This window comes from Anopheles nili, chromosome 3, assembly GCF_943737925.1.
Source record: "Anopheles nili chromosome 3, idAnoNiliSN_F5_01, whole genome shotgun sequence".
NCBI lineage: Eukaryota > Metazoa > Arthropoda > Insecta > Diptera > Culicidae > Anopheles > Anopheles nili.
The window spans coordinates 34,717,174-34,741,044 of record NC_071292.1 but is presented as its reverse complement, the minus strand read 5'-3'; the positions used below and the strand labels follow the sequence as shown (position 1 = coordinate 34,741,044).

Here is a 23,871-nt window from a genome sequence, read left to right as displayed (position 1 = left end):
CGAGATTTTTCTTCGTAAACAAAGCAAATTTTGTTTCGGATGCATTCTTAGGTGCATTTGAAATCGTAATGCAAGTGCTTGCATGTGAAGCTAGCACGTTTGAGTCGCGAAACGGGAATCAATTGGAGGTTTGTTTCAAAGTATTGACAATAACATATATAATATAATGTGCGACAAGAATGTAAATAATATAATATAAATATGAAGAAGTCTATATGAAGGATATGAAGAAGTCTAAACCATATTTCAATTAGCTAGCATTGCGCTGCTACAAAGCAATCCGACCCAGTGAATGTTCCACAAACACGCATATTTTATCGCCCAGTAGTGTAGGAAAAAACATCCCGTGCTGAACCTTCAGCACAGGCACCAGCTGTCAGATTCCCCTGAACATGAGCGTTTGTTTACGTTTTTTACGATACCATCGATATTTTGGCACGCAACGCATGTTTAGACAAACGGAACGAATATGAATACGGGCACTTACCTTGAAGTAATGCAGGAACCATTCAAGAAAATCCGTTGCCGGTGGAATATCCGCTTCCACCATTTCTTTCAGCACCTCTTCATTCATTTTTCAGTTCCAGCGGTTCCGAATGTAAACACTTTTGCACAAGGACCAAAACACACTACGCTGTAGGTTCAATTACGATTCACAACACTTAACTCTAAAACAAAGAAGTTACCTAGCAGTTTTAGGCTGAACGTTTCATTACTATACACAGTTTACAACACGATCACTATCAGTAGCTAAGCATTTTTGTTAAAAGTATTATTTGTTAACAGCTTTCCAATTTCTGCGGGTTTTTTGCCTTCTTGTCAGACCACGGCATGACAACCATTTGACAGCAGATTTCATTCCAAACGTGGAATGGGGGTAGGAATGACGACTGCACAGTGGCATATTCACTGCGTCATACCCCACGATAGTGTTTTAAATTTGATTTTTTTAACCGACACACAACGTGGTGCAGCATGTAATTATTCGTGGTGTTTATTGGGATCGTGTTGCTAACAGATGGATTCAAAGAGCATCATTTTATTTACATCTGTTAAATAGTGGTTTCGTAGATAAAAATTTACGATCTCGGGAATACGAAATGTAAATTAACGAAAACGAATTTTACGAATGATAATTTTACGAAATGTACAATTTGCATACATTATTTATTTTATTTTATAGGTATGTAACAAGTGTAAGAGGGAGCATTCGAGGAAAGAGTTTACAGAAAACTGATAGACTGATGATCACACTCTTCGACACATGGTCGCAAGCCAGGTTTCACTCTACGGCAATGAGTGTAGTAAAAAATTTAAACAGTCGTCTTGACCAATTAACCTTTAATCAAAATCATTTGATTCGCTGGACACAACTACGCGTATCTTCAATCTTTGTTGCTATTTTGTAACGTAAACAATTATGTCCACGTGTTGCAATAAAGGTGAATATAAATAATTGTTTTTTTTTTTCAATTGCATCTGGTGAAACCATTAAAAGGTTATTTGCAGCAGAATATATTTTTATGCTTTATTCGTCTTCTGATCGACCGTTGTTGAGTCGGGTTGAAAATAAAATTTTTTGTGTATGTTGGTACATCACTCATGCAGACAGAAGTCAACACTTCTTTAAATACCTAACAAACCAGTCGTTTTACTGAGTTTTCTTCAGGTATGGCACGTCATTTCCGATTTTAGAGAGTTACGTCTGATTTTTCTTCTTTGATTTGTTTCATTTCAGTCTATCTTCACTGACTGAGTCTGACTAGATCGTAAAGTAACGATAAACATATCCAGTCCACTATACACTATAGGTTGTAAGTTCCATCAACATAAAATTTTCCTTATGCTAATTGTTATATCATAAGCTTACATTACTGCAGTGACATCGCATTATTTACCGGCCGTTTCGGATAAATGAATGTAATGTCCACGTGGCTGTTCTTCTGCTTACAAATCGCTATCAATCCCAACGGGCGAACGAGGCACGCCGAATAGTGGAAAACTGCTAGCATTAACCCAGTGGCTGAGCTGGCTAGCGGGAACTTTGGTGGCACAACACCTGGTTCAACAAGAATCTCTTGCAGTAGCATCGCACACAGCCTTTGAAAGGTGAATAGGGCGTAGGTGATGGACAGGAAAATGGACACCTTTAGTGCGAAAGCTACATTTTCTTCGATTTCATCCGGCTGAGTGAAACGTTTCCCTCTGTAGAACTTGACCACTGTTAGGATGAGCGTTATTAACAGCGCAACGGTTGGCAGAATGATTCGTATCACTGGTGCTATTAAGCTTACAGCCACATCACCGCTGTTAGTGATGGTATTCACGAATACCGTGTTCTGACACTGTAGGGGTCCTCCTACCGGCGTCGTGACGATGTCAGAAAACAGGAACAATGGCAGCGATCCGGAGAACGCCATAAACCAGACGAGTAAAATAGGAAACGATACTGGAATGCGCCTTTGTCTGTACCGGTAGTCGATCGTGAGTGATCGCTTCTGGGACACTAAGTCTGTCGCAACCTCGTAGCTGTTCTCTTCCGTCAAGGACTCGGCAGCACTCTCACCGTCCGGTGTGGCGGGTGCACTTGTCACCATATCTACCGCCAAATTGTACGACGCGATCGAATGGAAGTTAAGCACGACGATGAAGTACACGAGCGCAACGCTGGTAAGCAACTCGAGCCCGCTGTACGCCATGCAATGGCCAACAGGAAGGTTCCAGCCATGCTGCAGATGATAGTACACCTCCCAATCGCTCGTCAGGAGTGTCAGCATGTCGACGAGCGCTATCTGTAGCACGAAGTAAAGCGCTCCTGTCAGGAAAATAACATACAAGCGAGAGGGTGGTTAGGTAAACAGGAAGTTGCACGCAAAGGCTGATCACTTCCACTCACCACCATTTGACCGGGCGCCAACGATTCCTTTTATAAGTACGAGATTAAGCACCATTCCGACGCTGACGATAACGGTGTTGTACCAGTACAGGAAAACCAACTGCTGTGTGTGTTCTTCGGTTACCGCATCTTGACCAGATCCATTGTTCCAGCGATCGGCAAAGTCAACCGTATCCGTTGCGTACACTTCGTTGCTGAAGTAGTCCTCGAACGTGTTGTAGTCGCTCTCCATGGTGGTTGACTCGGCGAGGATCTCGTGTAGGCGGTTGCCGGTGTTAGAACCTCCCGCCGGTAACTTACAAAACGAACCGCTCGGAGGCAAATGTGAAATCAAACTGAGCGGTATGCTAAAGCTTTGTTTACGCACCGACTTATTTACTCGCGGCAGAATGATTCTCGGAGAGCCATAAAGAGCGCGGTTTCGTACGTTGTGTCGTGCCTTCGATCTGTCAGATCTGCTGATCGTCATCACACCGTGGCGTGAGGAAAACAAACCCGCAAAGAAAGAAAAGCGTTGAGACACATGAGATCGCTCTCTTTCTCTCACTACTATGCTCGTCGTTTTGTCTCAGTAGCCTCTGCCGCGGGGGTATGCTTCAATTAACCATAAACACACATTTGTCACACATTTATTTTTATCTTCGTCTGTTGAGGGGCGCCCGCGGGTGTAAAACATGTTCCCGCCTGCCGGATGCGTTCCGCCTAACGGCTTAAGGAAGCGTGTGATTAAACCGCATCGGAGTTTTGTTTATATCTGCGTTGTCTGGAGCAGTTGTCGAAAATATGTTCCCCGTGATCGATTGTCGCAGACGGGGCTGATCGTCGTTCCTATGCCGGATGCACTCCAGTTGCACTCTGTGCATATGAAGTCACTAGGAGTGTATGTAAGAAAGAAAGAGAGAGAGAGAGAGACAACAACGAAAAAAGAGAGCAGCAGAAAGGAAGAAGTCGTGCTGGGTGAGAAGTCCGTCGCTCCTTGATGCGATGATGAGTGCGATCATGAGTCGTGGCAAATAATTCTCGAACAAAGATCATAATACATTTGAATGCAAAAAGGCGGATGGATGTGGCATGCATAAAAAAATGCAATCCTCCCTTGGCGAGCCCCATAACACACGCCGGAAACAATGAGATGTGAGATTCGTGGCGGAGTAAAGTGGAAGATCAAGATGAGAACTGTTTTTTCGTTGCGCTTTTCGCTTGTATTACCCATCGTTCAGTTTTAATTAACGCAGGACTGTTGGGCAAACACTTTCCATTTCATCGCGAAACGCATCTCGATGGAGAACGCTGGTAATAGGATGCTCTCAGTCATCCGTGAATTGTTGACGAAGGGTGAAGAGATCATAAACTGTAAATGGAGACGCAAAGCAACACGATTAACGTCAGTTAAAGCCACAATAAGGAGTCTGCGTTGGATGGTTTGAGACATCTCGTTTGCTAAGCGTTGTAAACAATAAATGGACGAGGGAATGCCACTTGTTCAATGGGCTTAGGACGTGTAGGATGTGTAATGCAGGAATGCTCAAAACAATATTTGATGATTCCCTAAGCAGGGACACATGCCAGGTTTTAAAATTTGATGTATTATTTTAAGTAAATTGGAAATCTAGAAACATTAACTAAATTTAATGAAGTAGTTCGAAAGGGCACACTTATATGGAAGAGTTTCAATGATGAGTCATTATCTGTGTGTGTAAGCTAGATCGCTTTACTCCTCGATCATATGCTGAATGTTCGCTCGACTGATGGTCCGTAACCAATCGAGAAAAACTTTCGACTTACATAGCAGAGTAGTACTTTCGACTTACATTAGTAGAGATAACATACATAGCATGACGCTCTTGATCACATACGAGCAAAGATACAATTAGTTATATTAGGATTGCGTACTTTGTCTACGAAATATAGGTACTGGCGTCCGTGTTACGGCAGGGTTAATAATAAAATTTTTATAAATGTTCACGGTAACATATAAAGTATTCGAATTGGAAAATGATTGAAACGGTTCATAAATTCTTAATTTCTTTTCACTTAATACGATAAATATTTTACTAATTACCGTTAATGTATTTCGTCAACAACATATAAATAATATCTTCCTTCAATTTTTATAAAATACTACAATATTTAGTGGTTCATTGCTGCACATTGTGTAAAAAAGTAGCTAAGTCAATCCACGGTACCGCTATGTTTTGATGCGCGAGTTTCAGCGGTACTTAGCTCGACACCCTTATCATTTGTTAATTAGATAATTGCCAGGTCAAGGAGCAATACGCCGGAAAACACGACGTGCGTGTTAAAAACACACTGCACTTGACACACCAAATCGCTCCTACACCAATCGTACCAGACGGCAAATTTGAAGAGTGTGTCATACAAATGGATGCAATTACGATAAATCGAAGCTGTGAACAACGCAACGTGCGCATCCCTTCAGCTTCGGCAACTCGTGCACCCGCGGCTCAGGACCCGCATCGAAAATCGCATTTAAATATCTTCGACAAACACATCCACTCGCCGGAATCGCAATTGCAGTCGCCTTTCTCCGTTTGGCCTCGTCCGCCCTGTCCGTGTGCATTTAAACATCGCTTCCACTGTTTCTTCCAACGTGTCGATCGAGTCCGCATCGTGCCCAGATGTGCCACTGATCTCATTTGCGGGCTTCCTGCGTGGTGGCGGGTGTAATTGCGTCACTCGTGCAGAATTTCAAACACCCTCGAAAAAACCATTTAAAACCTCCGGAAGCGCAGAATTTCTCTTGCAGTCGAGTTTCAGTTCCGTTGGCAGACGGTTGCCTCGTTTCGGTTGTGTGTTGTGCAAAAATTTCACCGAAACAAAAATGTCCTGCCGGTGGGTTGTCTGTGAGACACTTTTCGTTCTGGTCGTTGGAGTGATCGCAAGCCATTGCATCGATCAGCACTCGAAACAGCTGTTCGTCGATCGGTTGTCGGCAGCTGAACGGACAAAGTATTTTGGCAGCGAAAGCGAAAGTGTTTGGCCGTACTTTGAGCTGGTGGATCTGGAAGTGCGCCACACGGACGTGAAAGATTTCAACCTGAGTTTCTCCTTTCGAAATGACGCGATCGTGCTACAGTTTAAACCGAACCACGTGCTCAGTTCACCGGCAACGGTGCTTACGACGACGCAAGCGCGTGTGACGAAGCTGCTGGACGTGGATCGGACTGTCGGCGAGCATTTTGTGCATAATGAAGACAATTCCACGGCCGCCGTTTCAACGAGCGATGGTGAACGATTTGTATGTACCGACCGTACCTATGGGAATGGATTTATTGAAATTGATATGATGTTGATGGCTACTTTCCGCACGCTTTACGATCTGTGGGAATTTGTCCAATAATTTCTCCAACCAAGTGCTAGTGAGGTTGAAAAGCTTCAATAAAATTACTGGCGATTGTACTTGAAACGTAACTTAGCCATCATAGTTACAAATCAGTAAAATACTTAAACAAAAAATAACAAAAAACGGTACATTAATCATTTATACATGATTACCCAGCACAGTATCTGCATGTGATTTAGCTGTATCAATAATCATCTAAGTATCTTTCACATATATTTAAAATCATTTGTATTTCAAACCTGCTGTGCCAGCTTGCTAATGAATCCTAGTGTTCAAAGCCTTTTCAATGATAGATAGAAAGTTTTCTAGAGAAAATATGTGTCATTGTTTTAAGATTTCGTTTAAAAATCGAATGCAGAAATATTTGATCATAATTTGAGGTGTAGAATTTGTTACTAGTTTGTTACAAATCGTGATTTTTTGTTGTTGTTTTAACTGTTAGCTATAGTTAAGGTATGATACTGATTCGATACCATGATCAAGCCATATACATTCATTCAACCTACCTCAACTGATATCATTTTGTCATTCGCCGCTACTGATAGCTACTGATTTGTTTTAAGTTATGGCTTACTTATGACCTTGTAGAATGTAATTTTTATAGGTTCTACGAATTATTTTTCAATTTTCTATGAGTTTTCCCTAACGTACCGTCTCATGTGAATCCTTTCCTTTTTAATCGATGGTCTCGTACTTGATCTATGATAAGATATTATAACGTAGCGAGACTTCATAATCGAGTTTAATAATGTTTACCTTATTATGTTGAATAATCAGGTCTAATTTTTTCTGTCCTGTGTGATATTTCACAAGCTTGAAAATCACTTGTAGAAAAAAGAATACAGATTAAAAATAATCAAGCTGTTGGTAAAACGTTCATCGAAACCATCGTTCAAGAAACCATCGATTCTATTGACCGTCACCATTTTTACCTTTCAATTTTAAATGTTTATTTTAGACTGGCGTTATCTTCCTCACATCCGGTCCGCTTGAAGTCATGCCAGTGGACGATCCTCAAACATTTCTGCCATCCCTTCGTCGGCCACACTTGATAAAGACCCTTCGTGTTCAAACGCCTCCAGACGTTTCGTACGAGCTTACTCGCAGGCGAACACATTCCGAGATACACCTGCTTGGTGATACGCTTGGTCAAAAGAACTACTCTTCTGCGGAACTTGAGGAGCTTGATGCTAGAGATGGCCGCAATCGTAGTGCCCCGGCTCGGTTTGGACGGCCAACTGTGGAGTTGGCAGTGTTTTTTGATGAAGCCGCCTACAACACGTTTGCTCCCTATTTCAACTTCAACGATGCAGCCCTACGAGATTTCCTTCTTGCGTATATCAACGGAGTTCAGGCTTTGTATCGTCATCCTTCCCTTGGACAGGGTGTGGACATCACGTTGGTGTATTTAGAGCTCATGAGATCACAGCCTTCTTCGATGCCGCACTACGATGGTGAGCGAAATCTTCTGCTAGACTCCTTCTGCTCCTACCAAAGCACGCTAAACCAAGGCCGCTGGGATATGGCACTGTATCTATCTGGGTTGGATTTCTATGCGATCGAAAATGGCCGCCGTAATGGAGGTACCATGGGATTAGCAACGGTCGGTGGAGTGTGTTTGAGCGATTACGCATGCGTTATTGCGGAGTTTGGTGCCAGGAATGTCTTTGGGAAACCGTATCCTTCGTCTGGCTTTACGTCAATCTTTATCGCAGCTCATGAAATAGGCCACAAGTAAGTGATCAAGCATGAGAAGATCGCGTGAATTTCGCAGATATTCATGTTTCCTGAGCATCGTTTTAGCTTAGGAATGCATCACGATTCTATTGGCAACGGATGCCCGAAAGATGGCTTCGTTATGTCACCGTCGCGAGGTACGCAGGGAGAAACCACGTGGTCCACGTGCAGCGCTGAAGTGATCTCACAGATCAAGTACTATCCTCGCTATCCAAATCCAATAAATTCCGGCCTAGCTATTAATATGCATTATTTGTTCTAGCTGGGCGGGTTGTTTGTTTGAGACGGATTCGAAAAACGTGGCTGAGTATGACACTTCGAAATTTTACGGACATCCGGGCCAGGCTTGGACGGCTAAAAAACAATGCGAAGTCTTGCTAACGTGAGTGTGTTTGAATTTTTCCTTCAATAGCACGTAATAGATGCTTTTACTTTCTTTGTACAGCGATAAGGATGCAATTCTAGCCTCTACCGAAATGCCGGCAATGTGCCAGAATCTCCGTTGCCGTACCCCACATCGAACCGGGTTTTATTTTGCAGGTCCAGCTCTAGAAGGCACTGATTGTGGTGATTCGAAGGTAATGGTTCTTGTCTGAATTATCTGAATATTTTGAATCAAAACTACGAGTCTGTATGTGCATAAAAATCAACAGTTAAGTTGAAATGTGAAGCGCGGTTGACAAGCACTGGGAGAGAAGAAATACGCCTAAAAGTATGCAAAGTCAATGCATTGAAAGCTTTCGATCTTAAGGGTTCTGGCATCAATTTTGATGAAGTAATTTGTGAAATGGTTTCTTATCAAGTATTCTACTCATTAGATATACAGCTAACCTCAGCCAGTTAAACTTAGTTGCTGATAAAACGGCACCTTTTTAGCCTTTTTTAGCCATTAAATGATCGATGCATATTTTTCAATATTTTTAACAGGCCTTAATTTTGAGCCAATATTTTTCATTTAAATAAAATATAAATTGTTCGCTTTCAGTGGTGCAAAGGAGGTTCGTGTGTAAAGCAAAAGAAAAAACCAACCAATACCGTGCCCGGTGGATGGAGCGAATGGATGGACGAAGACTGTGTTTCAGGGTGTTTGGAACGGTCGAAAGGATACCGGCGTCGAACTCGAAGCTGTGATAACCCACCGCCGGTTAACACTGATCAAGGTTGTGAAGGTGCAGCGCTGGATATAGCAATTTGTGACGATGTGAAGCTATGCCGCTCGAATCGAGAACCAATCCAGTTCTATGCCAGCCAAAGATGTCGAGAGTTCAGTCAACTACTTCCCCGGTTGGACCCTGAAGGTCGCGGCATTCAAGGACCGTACGATTCGAAGCGCCTGTGGATGAGCTGCGCGATTTACTGCAAACGGGCGGACAACGACGCATATTACGCGCCGCGGTTCGATCTGAATGATCTTGGTGTGGATTCGTACTTTCCCGATGGGACACTGTGTCACCAGGAAACTGGGACGAATTACTACTGCCAGCAGCATCACTGTTTGCCTGAGGTAACAGAAGTACACAACAGAAAAAAAAACACTACAACCTACTGGCTATCTTATTTTGTTTCTCCATTTCAGAACTTTAAGACGTCAAAGATATCAATTTGGTCGATCACTGACGATATTCCAGTAGCCGGAAACGCTCTTCCGATGAATGCTCACTTCCTTGATAGTGCAATATTGAACTACTTGTCGCTGGATAAAAATGTTATTCCTCTTACCGGAACATGGGACCTGAAACCGGAACAACTGCCGAATGACGATCAATGGGTGGATCAAGACTACCTTGATTTATCTGACGGTTTCAGAACCCACACGAACCAAACAGATGAATTAAATAGATCTTAAACGGAAACATCTAGCTCAAGGTGTGTGAGAAATAAAGTTAATAAATTGTCGCAGTTTTTTTATTAAGTGAAATGATTTTGCACAAATTTATTAATTTTGAAACCCATATATGAGTTGATAACATGCGTGTCTTTACTGACTGAATGATGAAAAATAAGCTGAGAAAAGTATTACGAAGCCACAAAAACGAACGTTTATGATTCTGATTGATCGAAAAATCGCTGGTTCCTAGGTTTATGCGAGCTTCCGGCTGTTACAAGCAACACTTTCAAATTGCTGCCAACAACGGTACGGAAGAAGGCAAATTTTTTTGCGCCTGTCGACAGTGCATTAGGACGCGGGTGATAATCAAGGGGCAATGAATCAATCACAAGCTGTTGCCATCGATGATCGCGTATCGTGTGGACCTTTGGGGGAGGGGGGAGTGTTCTGAGCAGAAGAGGAGAGCAACATTCGAACATTACCATTATGGGGTGAAAATTGTCCGAGTCTGTGCAATTGGTCAGTTGACTGATATCTTCATTTCTGATAACATACGACTATGCCTCGAGTGATTGCTCTTGAAGTGGATGCATTTGTTTGACAATGGAGGGCTAAGAACATGTACCAGTAAAGTAGCCAACGGCCTTAAGGACACCTTTTGAGCATGGCCTTCGCCGCACTCCGTCAAGCGATATGTGAAGCGGTGGTATGGCACAAACAGACCTTGAGATAACAGAAAGATAACGCCAGATTCGGACGAGTGGCGTACAATACTTCGTGTAGTCAAATAACGATCAATATCCCTAACTGACCCACAATCGAGGCGTTGTTGGGTTGTTTGCACCTCAGAACAGATAGACTAGACTGATAAGCGCATAAACGTGTTCATGCATTTTTCGATCATTTATATACTGTCGCTTTGTCATTGATGCGATCACGCGACACTCTACTGTGTTGGCATAAAGCATTGACTACTGGTAGATGGCGGCCAAAACGAGTATCAAACCAGTCGAAAACGTGACATTTAAGTTGAGCCTGTTTGGACTGAGATGTTTCAGCGCAGCAAAACATGTCAATCCATTTAGAGACTAATGAATAATCATCCCGACACTAGCCTTTGGTAAAATGTGTAAATTTTTGTGACGAAAACAACATCAATCCGGCAGCGGATCTACCGCAAATAGCGGTGTTCCAAATGAAAAAACACATAAGAGTACTGGCAGGATCTGATCAGGTCCGCTCGGGTGCTAATCAGTCCGTATTGCTTCTTCACGACCGGCAACGGATTAAGCGATACAGGGCGACAAATATGATGTGTTTTATGGTTAGCGAAGGATTTAGTCGTCCAGACTCTGACGCAGATTGAATTATGTGCAGTACATGTGCGTGTTGTACTTATCACGTGATTGATGTAATAATCTTTTGAGTGGTTGTTAACAATTTGATTGTATGAAATCGATAAAAACCATCAGTTTCTCGCCGTGGATTAAACTGGATGTATTTATAACCCAAAAGGAACACAAACGTATATGCCATTGATATCATTATCAGTAGCTGAGTCTGTCGACGTCGGTAGGCACTTTATTTGGCTGTATCTATTTTTTATTCTGCCTTTACGTGATATTTATATTGAACTCTCATACTTCTATGTTAGGTATGTTATCGAAAGCACGTGATTTTTGATTTCTTTCAACGCTTATAACGGCATGATAGAACCCAGGTAAGAAATTCAGCATTGTCACATTTGTCTATTTAAATTCCCAACTAGTAATTTGAATTAACCGGTTTTTTATTCACCAAAGCACTGATACTATCAATGCGTACCACCCGATATGTACCACAATTGGCTTCTCCTATCTTATCAAAGATGAAACGAAGCGAAAGTGAAAAACAAAACAGACCTTATTATATTGTTATCAATTATTGCCTCCGATGCCCCGCGACCTGATACGCAGTGATTTTATTACCTTCTTTATAGCATTTTAAATAATCCTCTGGGACGGTTTTTTTTTTGGGAAATCCATTAAACGGCGTGAATCGTTAACTCAACGCTTCCTTAACAGGCCGACATCGAATGTTTACATTCGTCACGAATCTCCCCAAATGGATCGTAAAACTCAACACCGTGTGGGGTTGCGTGCGGTTTTACGATCGTGACTTCTGTATCAAACATCTTAATGTGGCTGCTGAACGAAATGCAGTGTGATCGAAAAGAATGAAGCGATCGAGTAGTGGCCCTTATGGTTCTGGTTTTTCCACGTGGGCTGGAAAAAGTGGTGGTTCCGGTCACGACGGTCCTCCATTCACGTGGCGTTTTGGGTTCGTTTTCGTCTGCATAGCTTCTAAATTGCCCAATTAGAGAACCCGATTGTTCGGGATGAGCTTTTCAAAAACCAGCATATGTCCCGCGTCATTACCGTCAGCACTTGTCACCGGTTCGTAATGCATTGTTGCATTTTCCAGCGACAACGTGCGCTTTGGACAGTGGTTAAAAACTCCCTCTCCCAAGGGAACAGCGCGCGATCGGAACGTCGGCGATCGTACCTCATGATCACCAGGCTGACCAACTAGCGTGATAGAGAGACGCCCCTAGTAAACGAGCAGAGTGTTCGCGAGAAACACCGAGAGTGAGAGAGAGAGAAGCGATGCGTGGGTTTCCATTAATTTTCCGCATTCGTCGCAAACTACTCGTCAAAGCTCTCCGCGCGAGCGATGCAACGATGGTGGGTACCCTCGGTGCAGAGTGTAGTGGTGCGATTCGCTCCAGCGCACACGTCTCGCGCATTCGGCGGCCCGTGCATATATATGGGTGCCACATTGGAGTGCGTCCTCCAGATGTGTAACCGCCCTGGTCGTGTTTCGCCGTCACCGTACTCGATACAGCGCTGCATCCGCATTCGGTTCCATTCCATCGAGCGAACAGGTCGTCCAGCACGGACACGCCCGTCACGAGCAAAGTCTCCCGTTTCGTCAGCAAACTAACCGCGGTCACAACAGGGCACAAGTTTCCTGTTTGTTTACAGCCGTACTGTGGGGAGAACAAAAAAAAACCAGCAAAGCATCCCCGTCTGGGTGAAATCTCTACAGTGTGGCTTGTGCGTTCGACACGCACGATCGAATACGCGTACGCGGTACGAGTGTGGCGCGTGTTGCTGTGGTTGCATCCGCGACTTGTTGATAACACCGGATAGCCAGCGGTGGCCAGCGTGTTCGTGGTAGTGTTTGCGATTGTTTCGCTGAAGAGCAAAGAGAGGGTGAAAGCTCGCGTGAGAGCGAGCAAGCGAGTGCACGAAAACCAGCAGTTATCAACCTGCGCTCGACCTAGTCGACGAAGAGCGCCGTCCAGCGTTGTTTCGAAGCCCATTAGTTTGTTGTTGCTTGTGGTTTCGAGATTGTCGAAGACGCTGTTTACTGTTGCTGGTGTTGTTGTTGTTGTTGTTGTTGCTGAAACGAGAGGAGCGAAATTAAACGCTAAACTTGCACCAAGATGTCCGTCACATGGGGATACACGCAGCTAAATGGTAAGTGTTGAGAATGAAACCACGTCGATCGAGTCTTTCACCATGCTGATCATGCGCCGTTTTCATTTGCTGTGCGAAACGAAACTCTGATTAGAGATTGTAACCACGCTGTGTGACCCTTACGGATCGTGTATTTCCGCCTAATCATTGACGAAGTCGACAAGGACGCGTTCGCATTGCCGATTCGCGATTATTGATCTCGTGCGACCGCGCCCTATCGGTGCTAGAAGAGGACAACAAACTTCTAACCCCCTCAGGAGTGGTTATCAACGGAAGGGCCATTAAATCAATCACGCACCTGTTATCAGTGACGTTGCCCAACAATCCGACGCTGTGTGTGCGTTGCACCCCGAAGAGACGAAGCGTGGCAGACCGACGATTGTTGTTAGTTTCTTTTGCACAAACAGTCGGAAAAAAAACGGTGCCTCAAACGCACCCTAAAAGGTGGCTGATAAACGCAATGTTTGTGCGTGTTTCGATGTTGTTTTTGTTTCTCGAAACATCCAATGACACACTGCGCAATGGAGTAATAATACACGATAGCAAGACGCGGCCAAAGTGACGTGGTACTGCGTAAAACTCATGGGCATATCTTCCACGCTGGAAAGTCACGTGACTCACAAAAACTCGCGTCTGGTTTACCACGAGCAAAGGGCACCACATTCAAATTTGACACCGAATGGTGATGCTTTGGCAGTCGACAGTCAGGTGGCTTTTTGTAACTGTGAATTTGAATTTTCATGTTACTGATCCATGACCGTTTGGTGATCGATTTGTTGATTGGGTCTGTTGTCGGACCCAAACCCAAATTGCGTTGCATAAATTGATTCGATGGCCACCACAACCCAAATTGCACCCACGGGAATACAAATTAACCTGTTTGGGATGGTTTCGGTTCTGTCGCAACTGAGCCTCACTTAAATGGCCATCTCTCGGAGTGCCCCCGACCGGATGCTGATTGGTACAATTGAGTGTCGTAAACACGCATCAAAACGCGGTGGGTTCTCGTTCCAGGCGGAAACATCAAGATTCAACTTTTCAGTATGTGTGTGTATGTGAGTGCAGTTTTTTTTTCTTTTTTTACATCCTTTTCATCTCCCCGACCGGGATGCTGCAGGGTATGATTTGATTGGAATCTTCTCGAACTGGTGGCTGGTGCTACGCTGCCGGTTGCGTGGCAATTGTTTGATAACAGTGGGAACGAATTGCAACACATTTGAATGAACGATTGATCACGATGGGATGGACGCTGTGGTGGGCCATTTCGATTAAACTCACCTGTTGTGAGCAGCATGCAAATTTCTCGGAAAACATTGCCGTGAGCAATTGTTTATTTTTTGAATTCGTGCTAATGCACGAGAACAACTATTGTGATTTTATCGCTCACCGCGCGCGTTGATCCAGCTCATTAGCTGTGATCGTAGTGATCTGATCTGAATTTCTTTTTTTTTTTTGGCGCATACCATCGCGTGTCTGAAATTTAGCCATCACACAGAATGTGGGCTGTCAAGGCCATCGATCTTCGCATCGATCAGCTTCTCGCTAAGAGTAAAGCAAACAAGAAAACAACAGAAAGGTTTAAACGATATTCTTCACTGCTCCGTTGGGCTGCGAAATCGCACTCGCAGCTGAATCAGCACGTTGTGTGTCTTGTGTCTCGTCGCACAAATGCCCTCCCCAAGGGCCTGCCTAAAGGCCCTTTTGTTACAGCAAACTTTCTTCAAATGATGGACTCCGTACCTTAAATACTCCACGCTTCAGCTGGCTCAATCAATCAGTGCGCGGCTTTGAACTTTCTAATTGCTTCAATTAACGCCTCTTGGGGCTGGAGGAAATCTTCTCGAGGGAGTCGCCTGCCAATTCTTCCACGTACAGCAGTGTTCGTGGGGCTGCTCCATCGGATGCTGCAAATGAGCCAGCCCACCGTGGTGTGCGTGAGCGATCTTCAAAACCCCCACCCAAAGCCCGAAGGCGTGTGTGAAACAGAGGAAAGAAATAAACATAAACAAAAACGATCGATGGCAGCGCGTCCGTTTCACAGGATGCAAAAGGTTACGCTTGGCAAAGGCGAGAGAGGGAAACAAGGAGGCGAGAGAGGGAAAGATCACCGTGGCGAAGTGATCGCTGGTGAGATGCGCGAAAGGAGGCTCAAACCGGTTCGCGTAAAATCCACCCCCGTGCAACCATTGTTCGGTTCGTCTCTAACATCCCCAATGGGCGACCGGTTTGTCGCGTTCGGTCACGTGATAAGGAATTCCATGAGCCACCATGAGCGCTGTGTAAGGCGGTTTTAGGTGTGTGGGGGCTTTTTGTGCTTTCGACTGGAACCACCCCGGTTCCCTGGCGGCGCGTTGAATTACAGCAGCACACTTTGCAGCACGTGCTTTCCGTGAAACGCGTTGAAAGGGGTACTTTGGCGGGGATTTGCAGGCGGGAGATATCGTACGGAGTCGGAATCATTCCGGTGATGGTGGCGAGTCACTGAACGATCGCGTAGACGAACGATCGTCGATCGCATATTGTGGAAGGTCGCTCGTCGTGGTGAACTTTTAATTATGATAAGTGATAGACTCTTTTGCCGTTTTTGTTCTGCTACCAGCTTGTTGATTCATCTGCGTCCGTTAACCATTCGAATGTTTTTTAGTTAAAAATTGATTATATTAAACTAAAATGAGCATCACTTTGAAATATTTAAAAATATAAGGCATTTACATTGTTTCTTCCGGAAAATGTTTTACAATGCTAGATAAGGTGATATACTCTGTTATCTGGAAGTGTACTTTTTTTTAGAATTTTTCAGTTATCTTCCAACAAATGAAAACAAGATTTTATCTATAAAATTATTTCCTGTTTGGTCTTTGCCTGCGTTATGTTGATGACAAACGCTGCGCTCCAAAATTGATTGTTATCTGCCAAGTAGCAAAGCAATGATAAACTCAGTGACTCGTTCTGGGATGTTTTATAATTTTTTTTTCACCCCACCACGTTCGCTACCAAATTGATCAATTTTGAGCAGAAAAAAAAAGTAAGGCAACCCCTACCGCAGCTCGATGTACAATATGTTTGATGGGCGAAAATTACTAGATAGACGCGGTACAAAATTACACGCTTGTTACGATCCTCTCACACATCACGCCAACGACCATGGTCTGTGATGACTATGGCCACCTCAAAGGTCTTGTGACATTTGCGATACTGTGCGCGAGGGCATGTGATAAGAATGCTGCCGAGAAGTAGGAGAAAACAACTATTATTGTTGAGCAGTAGACGAGAGAAGTGAGTCAGGAGCGTGCCGGGGATTTGGTCGATAGCGCGATTATCATGAAGCACGGTTTTGAAGTGTACAGAGATTATTGCAAAATATTATTTACAGCTCCGCTAGCAACGAATAAAGCCACTGGTCAATTAGACCTGGGCAACCCTCCAATTTGAGTATGGCCTCAGATATGGTGCGTCTAATCTACTCAACAGGTTTGAGCTACTAATAAAAATACGACCATCGTTTCAAACCGTTATTGTTTCATCAGTCGCCTTTAACGGTCACATGAGCGGGAGAATAAATTGCCTGAATACGATCTTGATATTTATTGTCACGAACACTTCTCCTTAAATTGGTAATTTAACGGGGTAAACTTTTAAGCACCAATTACTCCTTTCTGACATCATTCAGCTCGATGAAGTTTCACCAAAGCCATTGTGAGGTGTCGCAAGTGGCCCACTTGCGTTCCCCATCTTGCCGAGTACTTCGACATCACGGCGTTTGATTGACGTCAGCTCCTGGATAGACAAACAGAAATCGTTGTTTTTTTCTTTTGCTCGCATCGATGAACGTTGAAATACCTCAATATCGCTTGCGAACCCGTGAAGAAAGATTAATCATGCCGCTGAGCGACAGATGATCAAAACATTTTCATCACCTCTGAAAAGGAACAAAAAACAAGCACCCTACAAACTGGGACTGAGAAAATGGCATCACTGCATGGCCCAGAGATCATTTGAAGGTTGTTGCGTTTTTTTTTGCTTGAAAATGTAAATAAATAAATAGCCAAAAAATAAGACAGTAAATCAAACGAGCTAACGAGAGATATGAGCTCTAAGTAAATCCTGCAGGCTGGGTTTATGGCCCAGGCGAAATGAATGTCTATGAAATTGCATGTGATTCTATGAGCTGCTAGGAAGTGGAAGCAACCATTATGCATGGCGCGAAACGGAAATTATCACTACGTACCCTTTTTATCATGCTTTATAGCGTCAATCATGCGCCACATGAAGCTGTTAGCCTTGAAGAGGCTGCTCTTTAGTAGCAGTACGTTGCTAAGTGTCGGCAAATTTATCTCTTCCTCGAAGACGGCGTGCCCGAGACGACGACTTTTACTCGAATTAAGGCCAATCAAGTGGTCGTTAGAAAGACAAAAAAGCAACACAGCTTCCAGGAGCCCGGGCAGGCGTAGTGTCTCCGCAAGCGAAGTAATTCATTGTCATTTTTCCTCCCCCATTAGTCACGACTTTGGGTGTGGATTTAGATTGGTCAGCGATTTTCTGCTTCTCTGGATGCGTCGTGATCGGTTGCACTTAATTGCTCACGGATGACATGCATTAGGCGGGTTCGATTAGTTTCCGAAACGGTCCCCGTCTTGCGGTTGAGATATTGACTCTTTTTCTTAGAAATACACAATCGTGATGGAGGCTTCGGATCGATTGCATTTGCTTATATTTGTCACCAATTAGCAACGAGCCGGTTGAACGAAATTTCACTTAAATATAATTGGAAAGTTCGTTATACGTTGCAAGTTTATTGCTTTTATCACGCTTATATGTCGATGGACACAAAATTATCCTTGCTCATGTATCATTAACATCAATGGTTGATGAGAAAACCGCTCCGTGAGCATGACAAATGACCTGATTAATAAATAATCGACGAATGCACGTTAAACTCACCATCACCATATTTTCCAAGAGCAGTGCACTTATTAAACTTGGTATACACGTTTCTCTACTTGCCTCACGTAGGACCGCAAAAATGGGCTGAAATGTTCCCGCAAGCCCGCGGCCAACGTCAATCACCGGTCGATATCGTAACCTCCAAAACCCAGCACTCGGGCGATCTGCAGGAGAATCCACTACGCTGGACGTACGTGCCGGAAAACACGCGCAGCCTGGTTAATCCTGGCTATTGCTGGAGGGTTGATGTGAATGGAAAAGGATCGCTGCTGACCGGAGGGCCGCTGCAGAATGAAAAGTTTATCCTGGAGCAGTTCCACTGCCACTGGGGATGTTCGGATTCGCGCGGTTCCGAGCACACCGTCGATGGAGAATCGTTCGCTGGAGAGCTTCATCTCGTCCACTGGAACCAGAGCAAGTACAAGAGCTTCGCGGAGGCTGCTGGCCATCCGGATGGTTTGGCGGTATTAGGCGTCCTTTTGAAGGTATGTATGGGGTCCAAGAATATGTGCGAAAATGTCTCAAAGTAGTATAAACATGCGGTTGGATGCAAAATTGCGCTAGACGATGTATTGGGTGAAGTACTCTACTCTGATGCGGTTTCGGATCCCGCTGGTCAAGATCAAGCATTAGAATTCATTTAGCTCTTGCTTCATTTCAACAATGCAAAATCTGAAATAGGCCAGATCACGTAAGGAAACCCCTGCTTTAAATAGAAACTACTGATAAGACAGTTATAGTTCAAATGGGCATATTTAAGTGAACCATTCAATACTGGAAAAGGTGTCGCAGAACTTGGCAATAAGCAAGTCGAAAATGTGTACCGATTTAGGTGTAGTTAGTTTTCTTTATCGATCGATTGAACAACCTTCACATGGTAGGGAAAACCAGCAGGCAAAATGTGTTTTGAATGAACTAATCCAATTGTTGCTACCGTCGGGGCTTCAAGGTTTATGTAATAGAAAAAAAAGGCTAGAAAAAAATCGATTCGTATACCGACGTGAGATAGTAAGATTTCTCAGCGAGTTTCTTGTTCAATTTCCTTCGCTTCAAATAGCTATTTCCATGTTTAATGCCTACTACAGAGCCGGCGCTTGTATAGGATTGTTCTAAGCTCAGTCCGGTCATGAGACCCATTTCAATTATGAACGATCGTAACACTAACCGTTTTGCAAGTGGTACGCGTGCCCTTAGCACAATTAGCGTGGCGTGTCGGACGAAATGAGGGAAACTTTGTACGGTGATTACTCCTCACCTTGTAGCCAATCAAGATCTGTTCGGTGGAGAAATCATAAACGGATCTGTTTTCGTAGTACGTGACTGAACTGTGCCCTAGCTTAGTAAAGGTTGAAGTCACGTGGAGAATCACGAGATCAATAGTGACAAGCGGCGGCAATACATGAAGGGCGATGTCTACGATCATTTCGATCGGCAGCTCAAATGCAAATTGAGGTGTGACGTAAATGGCTTTTCAAAAATGTACCTATTAATAAGATTATCCATTCCAACTGAATGTTATTAGTATGGCAGCCATAGTGGCCCTGTAAGAAGCTAGAATTCTTCGTATAGAGTGTGTAGCTTATATACCATGCTTCTATGGCATTTGATAAATCCGGGTGGTAATGTTTTGAAGCAAAAATTCATATAAAAGCACACAAACTGATACATGTGTGTGATATTCCTCAGGAACTCATGGGGTTTCTTGATAAAAGTATATGCAAGACAATCAACTTTGACCATGTCTTTTTTTAAAGCAATATTCTTATATGACATTGATCGGTTGAATGTTATCGGTTGATTAGCATACGCCGGATACCGCAGATTAATATTCCGCGACTTCTTCCGCTGACGATGGGTAAACGATTGTTTGCATAGTTTGCAGAATAGGCCTTCCAACAATTCCTAGAGTGGCAGGTTTTCTCGACGAGAAATGTATGCAAATGGTATTCCTAGGTTGCGAAAAAATCAAGTCCGGAATGTAACACAATAGCAATGCGTAGGCCATTTGCATTGATAAAGTATCCATTTTTCACATTCACAGGTCGGCAAGCCGCATCCAGAGCTGGACATCATCGCGCGTCTACTTCCGTTCATCACTCACAAGGGCGATCGTGTAAGTACTGCAACGGTAGCGCTTCTAACTTCCATTGGAATTCTCAATTCAATCGTGGGCAGGGGACGTCAAATGCATTCAGCCCTCCTCTGTGTGCAATGTGTCAAACGGAGGAACGTGGAATAAAGTATTCGCACTGCATTAATGGCGACGTTACGTGATTCAATTTCAACAAATGTAATCCAACCATCGCAATCAGGCTACGTCCGGGGAGTGGTTCTAGCTGATCGTAACCCGCAAAAGACGATGGCACGATGAGGCATTTTAGTTCAATTGGTTTTCGCCGGAGGGAAGGCAGACATACCACACAATATTGTCCTGCCGCCTGGTTGTAATAACTCAATCGAACGCCTCGCGACAAACCGAAGGTGTCCCTTCCGTCGGCATAGACAACGAGACGCGTCAGCTCAATTAAGCTAAAAACTATGCACTTGAATATTCACCCACCGATGGGTTCCCTTTTTTTCTACGCAAACTTCCACAGGACAGGGAAGCTAGTTGTTTCACGTGCGATAAGCGACTAGTAAACAAACAATTGTACTACTACGGTTCACCACATGGCCCTTTGGTGTGATGGACAGGTTATGTTTTCCATGTTGTTCTCCTTCAAGGGGTCATTTTATTATTCGAACTGTGTCCGGCAGACGGTTCGGGAAAAAAGGGGTTCCGTGAATCACACATGGCTTGATTGTGAGCGATCGGTCAAGTGGCAGAGGCAATTCGCGTAGGCCAGCATGACATGAATGCCTGGGAGAATGCGCCCCCATCAGATGGGGCGCTGGAGCAAGTAAGCTGTTTACAAGCAGATAATAAACTTCAGGTGTGTTTGTTCAAGTGTTGTTAAACAATGCTGCGTCAATGTGAAAAAGGTTTAAGATATATTCTTAATCCACGTTTCATTAATTGTTTGCAGCAACTCGAATCCGGTTATGTTAGGCACTGTGAGGCTTAAATTGAATTTAAAATACTCTGCTACTGGCTTTGGTTTGTGCCTATAAGTAGAAAATTCCCTCGAAATATTATGCCACATTTTCCTACATTGCAAAAAACTATCCTACATTGCAAATTTCCATAAAAACTCTCGTGCAATGATATCGCCAACAACCGTTTCGATTCAAACGACCGCTGTTATCCATCTCCCCATCTGGGGGCCGTGGCTGATTATTCCGTCCTCAATGGTAACCTTCAAGCGGAAAACGAGATTGGTTCGGATCTCGACCAGTGAATCGAGCACGGGGTGAGATATTTGTGTGCTGCAAAAAAAAATACAATAAATAAATGCAAGCGCGTTCACTGCGCCTAGGCTAACGTTGTTTCAATTTGTTCCTTATAATTCACTGGCCGCACTTCACGGCACGTCATATGACTGTCCATGAACTCGTTGGAGAACAGTTTTGAATCAGACGAGACGCTCCAGCGTCAACCAGTCTGATGTGTATGTGAGATTGTGTTGTGATCTGCCGTATAGTGGTGATCGCGAGATCATTGTGCTCTTGCGATTGCGTATGGGAAAAAGTGCATCAAACCGCTGCAAAGCTCAGCAGCTACGTGCTTGTTCTGCTTCATTGATCGTACTTTTCATTCGGCTTTGATTGATTCGGTTGAACCGATACAAAATTACAATCCCTTGATTGTACAATGATATTGAAAACACAATCTGAAATGATATTACATGGGCTTTAATTACATATTGAGTGCTGCATTAAACGCTAGCCTTACTACAGATAACGTGTTGGTTGGATCGTTAGGTGCAGTTTTTAATAATTTATTTCCCTTGATTGTTTCTCCCCCAGGTAACGTTGAACAAACCGCTTGACCCTGCTCGGTTGCTACCGGCTGGCAAAGCTTACTGGACATATCTAGGATCGCTGACAACCCCACCGTGCTCCGAGTCCGTCACATGGATCCTGTTCAAGGAACCGATCGAAGTATCGCACGAGCAGTTGGAGCTGTTCCGTGAGATGCGTTGCTACGATGCCGGCGAAGAGTGTCCCTGCGACGAGACGCTCAACAAGCAGTTCGAGTACGGCAAAGTCATTAACAACTTCCGTCCACCGTTGGAGCTTGGCAACCGTCAGCTCCGTGAAGTCGGTAGCTGCTAAAAGCTGCTACCTCGCGTAGCCCCGTATTTGATTTTAACCGGTTGAGTTGATGACCAAGACAACAGCATTAAAGTGTACATGACTCGAACTGGTCGATCTGTGACCGACCCGGGTAGTGCCAAAGCGAGTTAACGCACCGTTCGAGGTTCGCTTATGGAAATTGTGTTTTAAATTAGATTCATTTGACCGACACTAGCAGCGTAGGCAACGTACTGACCACAGAACAGCCACAGGAAATCCTCAATTTAAGCGTCTACCATTTTCGCCAGTGATATGGGCTACCGTACCGAGAACCGAGAAAATCAGATAAATGGTTTTGTTTTTGATTCTCTTTGAGAAAATCAGCATCATACGTTGTATGGCAGGGCAAGATGAATAATCGAAAAGCAATATCAAAAGCAGTAGCTCTATCAAATACTTGATTATTTGCATAGTTCTACGAGAGAATTACTACATACGAAAATAGGCGTTTTAAGAGGACAAGCGTTATCAAGAATATACAGCAAGGGCAAACGTTAAATGTGCAATGAATGTAATTTGTGAAAACTTTGTAGAATGTTAAAAACAATTTAACGATCAGAAAACGAGCCGAACATATTTTACAATTCAAATTAAAGAAAAAAAAATGAATTAGCCTGCACGTACAAAACAACTGGCGAGTATAGTATTGTTGAATGTTATAAAACTGGGGTTACTTGCAATAAGCAAAAACGTGTTACTGAAATATATTACAGCTAGTAAAAAGTATCATAATACCGTCTAATACAAATTATAGCCTTGGAGGAAAAGCATCGAGAAAAAACTAAAACAGTCGATAAGTTAACATAAAACAAGTAGTGCTCCGATGATCGATGAACGATCTTTTTCTCAATACATGTGTCTGGTATGGAGAAAGAAATCATGCAAGTAACGTGTATCATGCTTCCATCGTTTAGAAAACATTATTCCTTGTTGTCGAAAGTTATTGTACCAGTTAATAAGGACTGCATTGACTTGCAATATAATGGAGTGTTATGGTAGAATCCGTTGAAAGATTGTTAATAAAAGAACGCCTGCAATAGAAGCATCTTGGATTCTGTTTTTACGAAATAATAGTATAATGTTACCATATGGATGCTAACAATAATATGAAAAACTAAAGTGAGTTATTTCTGAGCATGTACACAAAACGTTGTATTTTTACACTCAGTAGAACGACCTTGCTCAATTTTAACTGTGAAAATCAAAAAGATTTTTCCGATGTATCCGATTTTTTTACAAAGCCCTAACGGACAAATCTTTAAATAAAATCATCGTAATTTTACACCGTCTGAAAGCACGTTTACTCCGGAAAATTGTTCCTGTGGGGTAAACTTTTGAGCTAGGC

General features: G+C 43.5%; 3 protein-coding genes across 3 annotated transcripts in view; 2 read left to right on the top strand and 1 right to left on the bottom strand.

Annotated features, from left to right (window-relative positions):
• LOC128725868 (protein disks lost) overlaps positions 1-574 on the bottom strand; it is a 69,785-nt gene extending 69,211 nt beyond the window's left edge. Inside the window, exon 1 of the mRNA XM_053819637.1 lies at positions 488-574. Coding sequence (XP_053675612.1) covers positions 488-574 — 87 coding nt within the window. The remainder of the gene's footprint in view (positions 1-487) is intronic.
• A 5,164-nt stretch (positions 575-5,738) lies between these two features.
• Positions 5,739-9,843, top strand: LOC128724129 (A disintegrin and metalloproteinase with thrombospondin motifs adt-2-like). The gene is made up of 7 exons (XM_053817894.1): positions 5,739-6,155; positions 7,219-7,994; positions 8,064-8,192; positions 8,260-8,379; positions 8,443-8,575; positions 8,983-9,501; positions 9,574-9,843. Exons 1-7 carry the CDS (start codon positions 5,739-5,741, stop codon positions 9,841-9,843), a joined length of 2,364 nt encoding a protein of 787 aa, XP_053673869.1.
• Positions 9,844-12,674: 2,831 nt separating this feature from the next.
• On the top strand, positions 12,675-23,558 carry LOC128727138 (carbonic anhydrase). The gene is made up of 4 exons (XM_053821009.1): positions 12,675-13,346; positions 18,360-18,775; positions 20,332-20,403; positions 22,197-23,558. The coding sequence occupies exons 1-4, from the start codon at positions 13,313-13,315 to the stop codon at positions 22,503-22,505; spliced, it is 831 nt and encodes a 276-aa protein (XP_053676984.1). The 5' UTR covers positions 12,675-13,312; the 3' UTR covers positions 22,506-23,558.
• Positions 23,559-23,871: the final 313 nt, after the last annotated feature.

What these genes read in the sequence shown, in the direction of transcription:
- LOC128724129 (XM_053817894.1), top strand. Translation starts at nt 5,739, where the DNA reads ATGTCCTGCCGGTGGGTTGTCTGTGAGACACTTTTCGTTCTGGTCGTT. An exon ending in GAAGTGATCTCACAGATCAA is followed by an intron (nt 8,193 to 8,259) that starts GTACTATCCTCG and finishes TATTTGTTCTAG; the next exon opens with CTGGGCGGGTTGTTTGTTTG. An exon ending in CTGATTGTGGTGATTCGAAG is followed by an intron (nt 8,576 to 8,982) that starts GTAATGGTTCTT and finishes GTTCGCTTTCAG; the next exon opens with TGGTGCAAAGGAGGTTCGTG.
- LOC128727138 (XM_053821009.1), top strand. Translation starts at nt 13,313, where the DNA reads ATGTCCGTCACATGGGGATACACGCAGCTAAATG. An exon ending in GGGATACACGCAGCTAAATG is followed by an intron (nt 13,347 to 18,359) that starts GTAAGTGTTGAG and finishes TGCCTCACGTAG; the next exon opens with GACCGCAAAAATGGGCTGAA. An exon ending in TCACTCACAAGGGCGATCGT is followed by an intron (nt 20,404 to 22,196) that starts GTAAGTACTGCA and finishes TTTCTCCCCCAG; the next exon opens with GTAACGTTGAACAAACCGCT.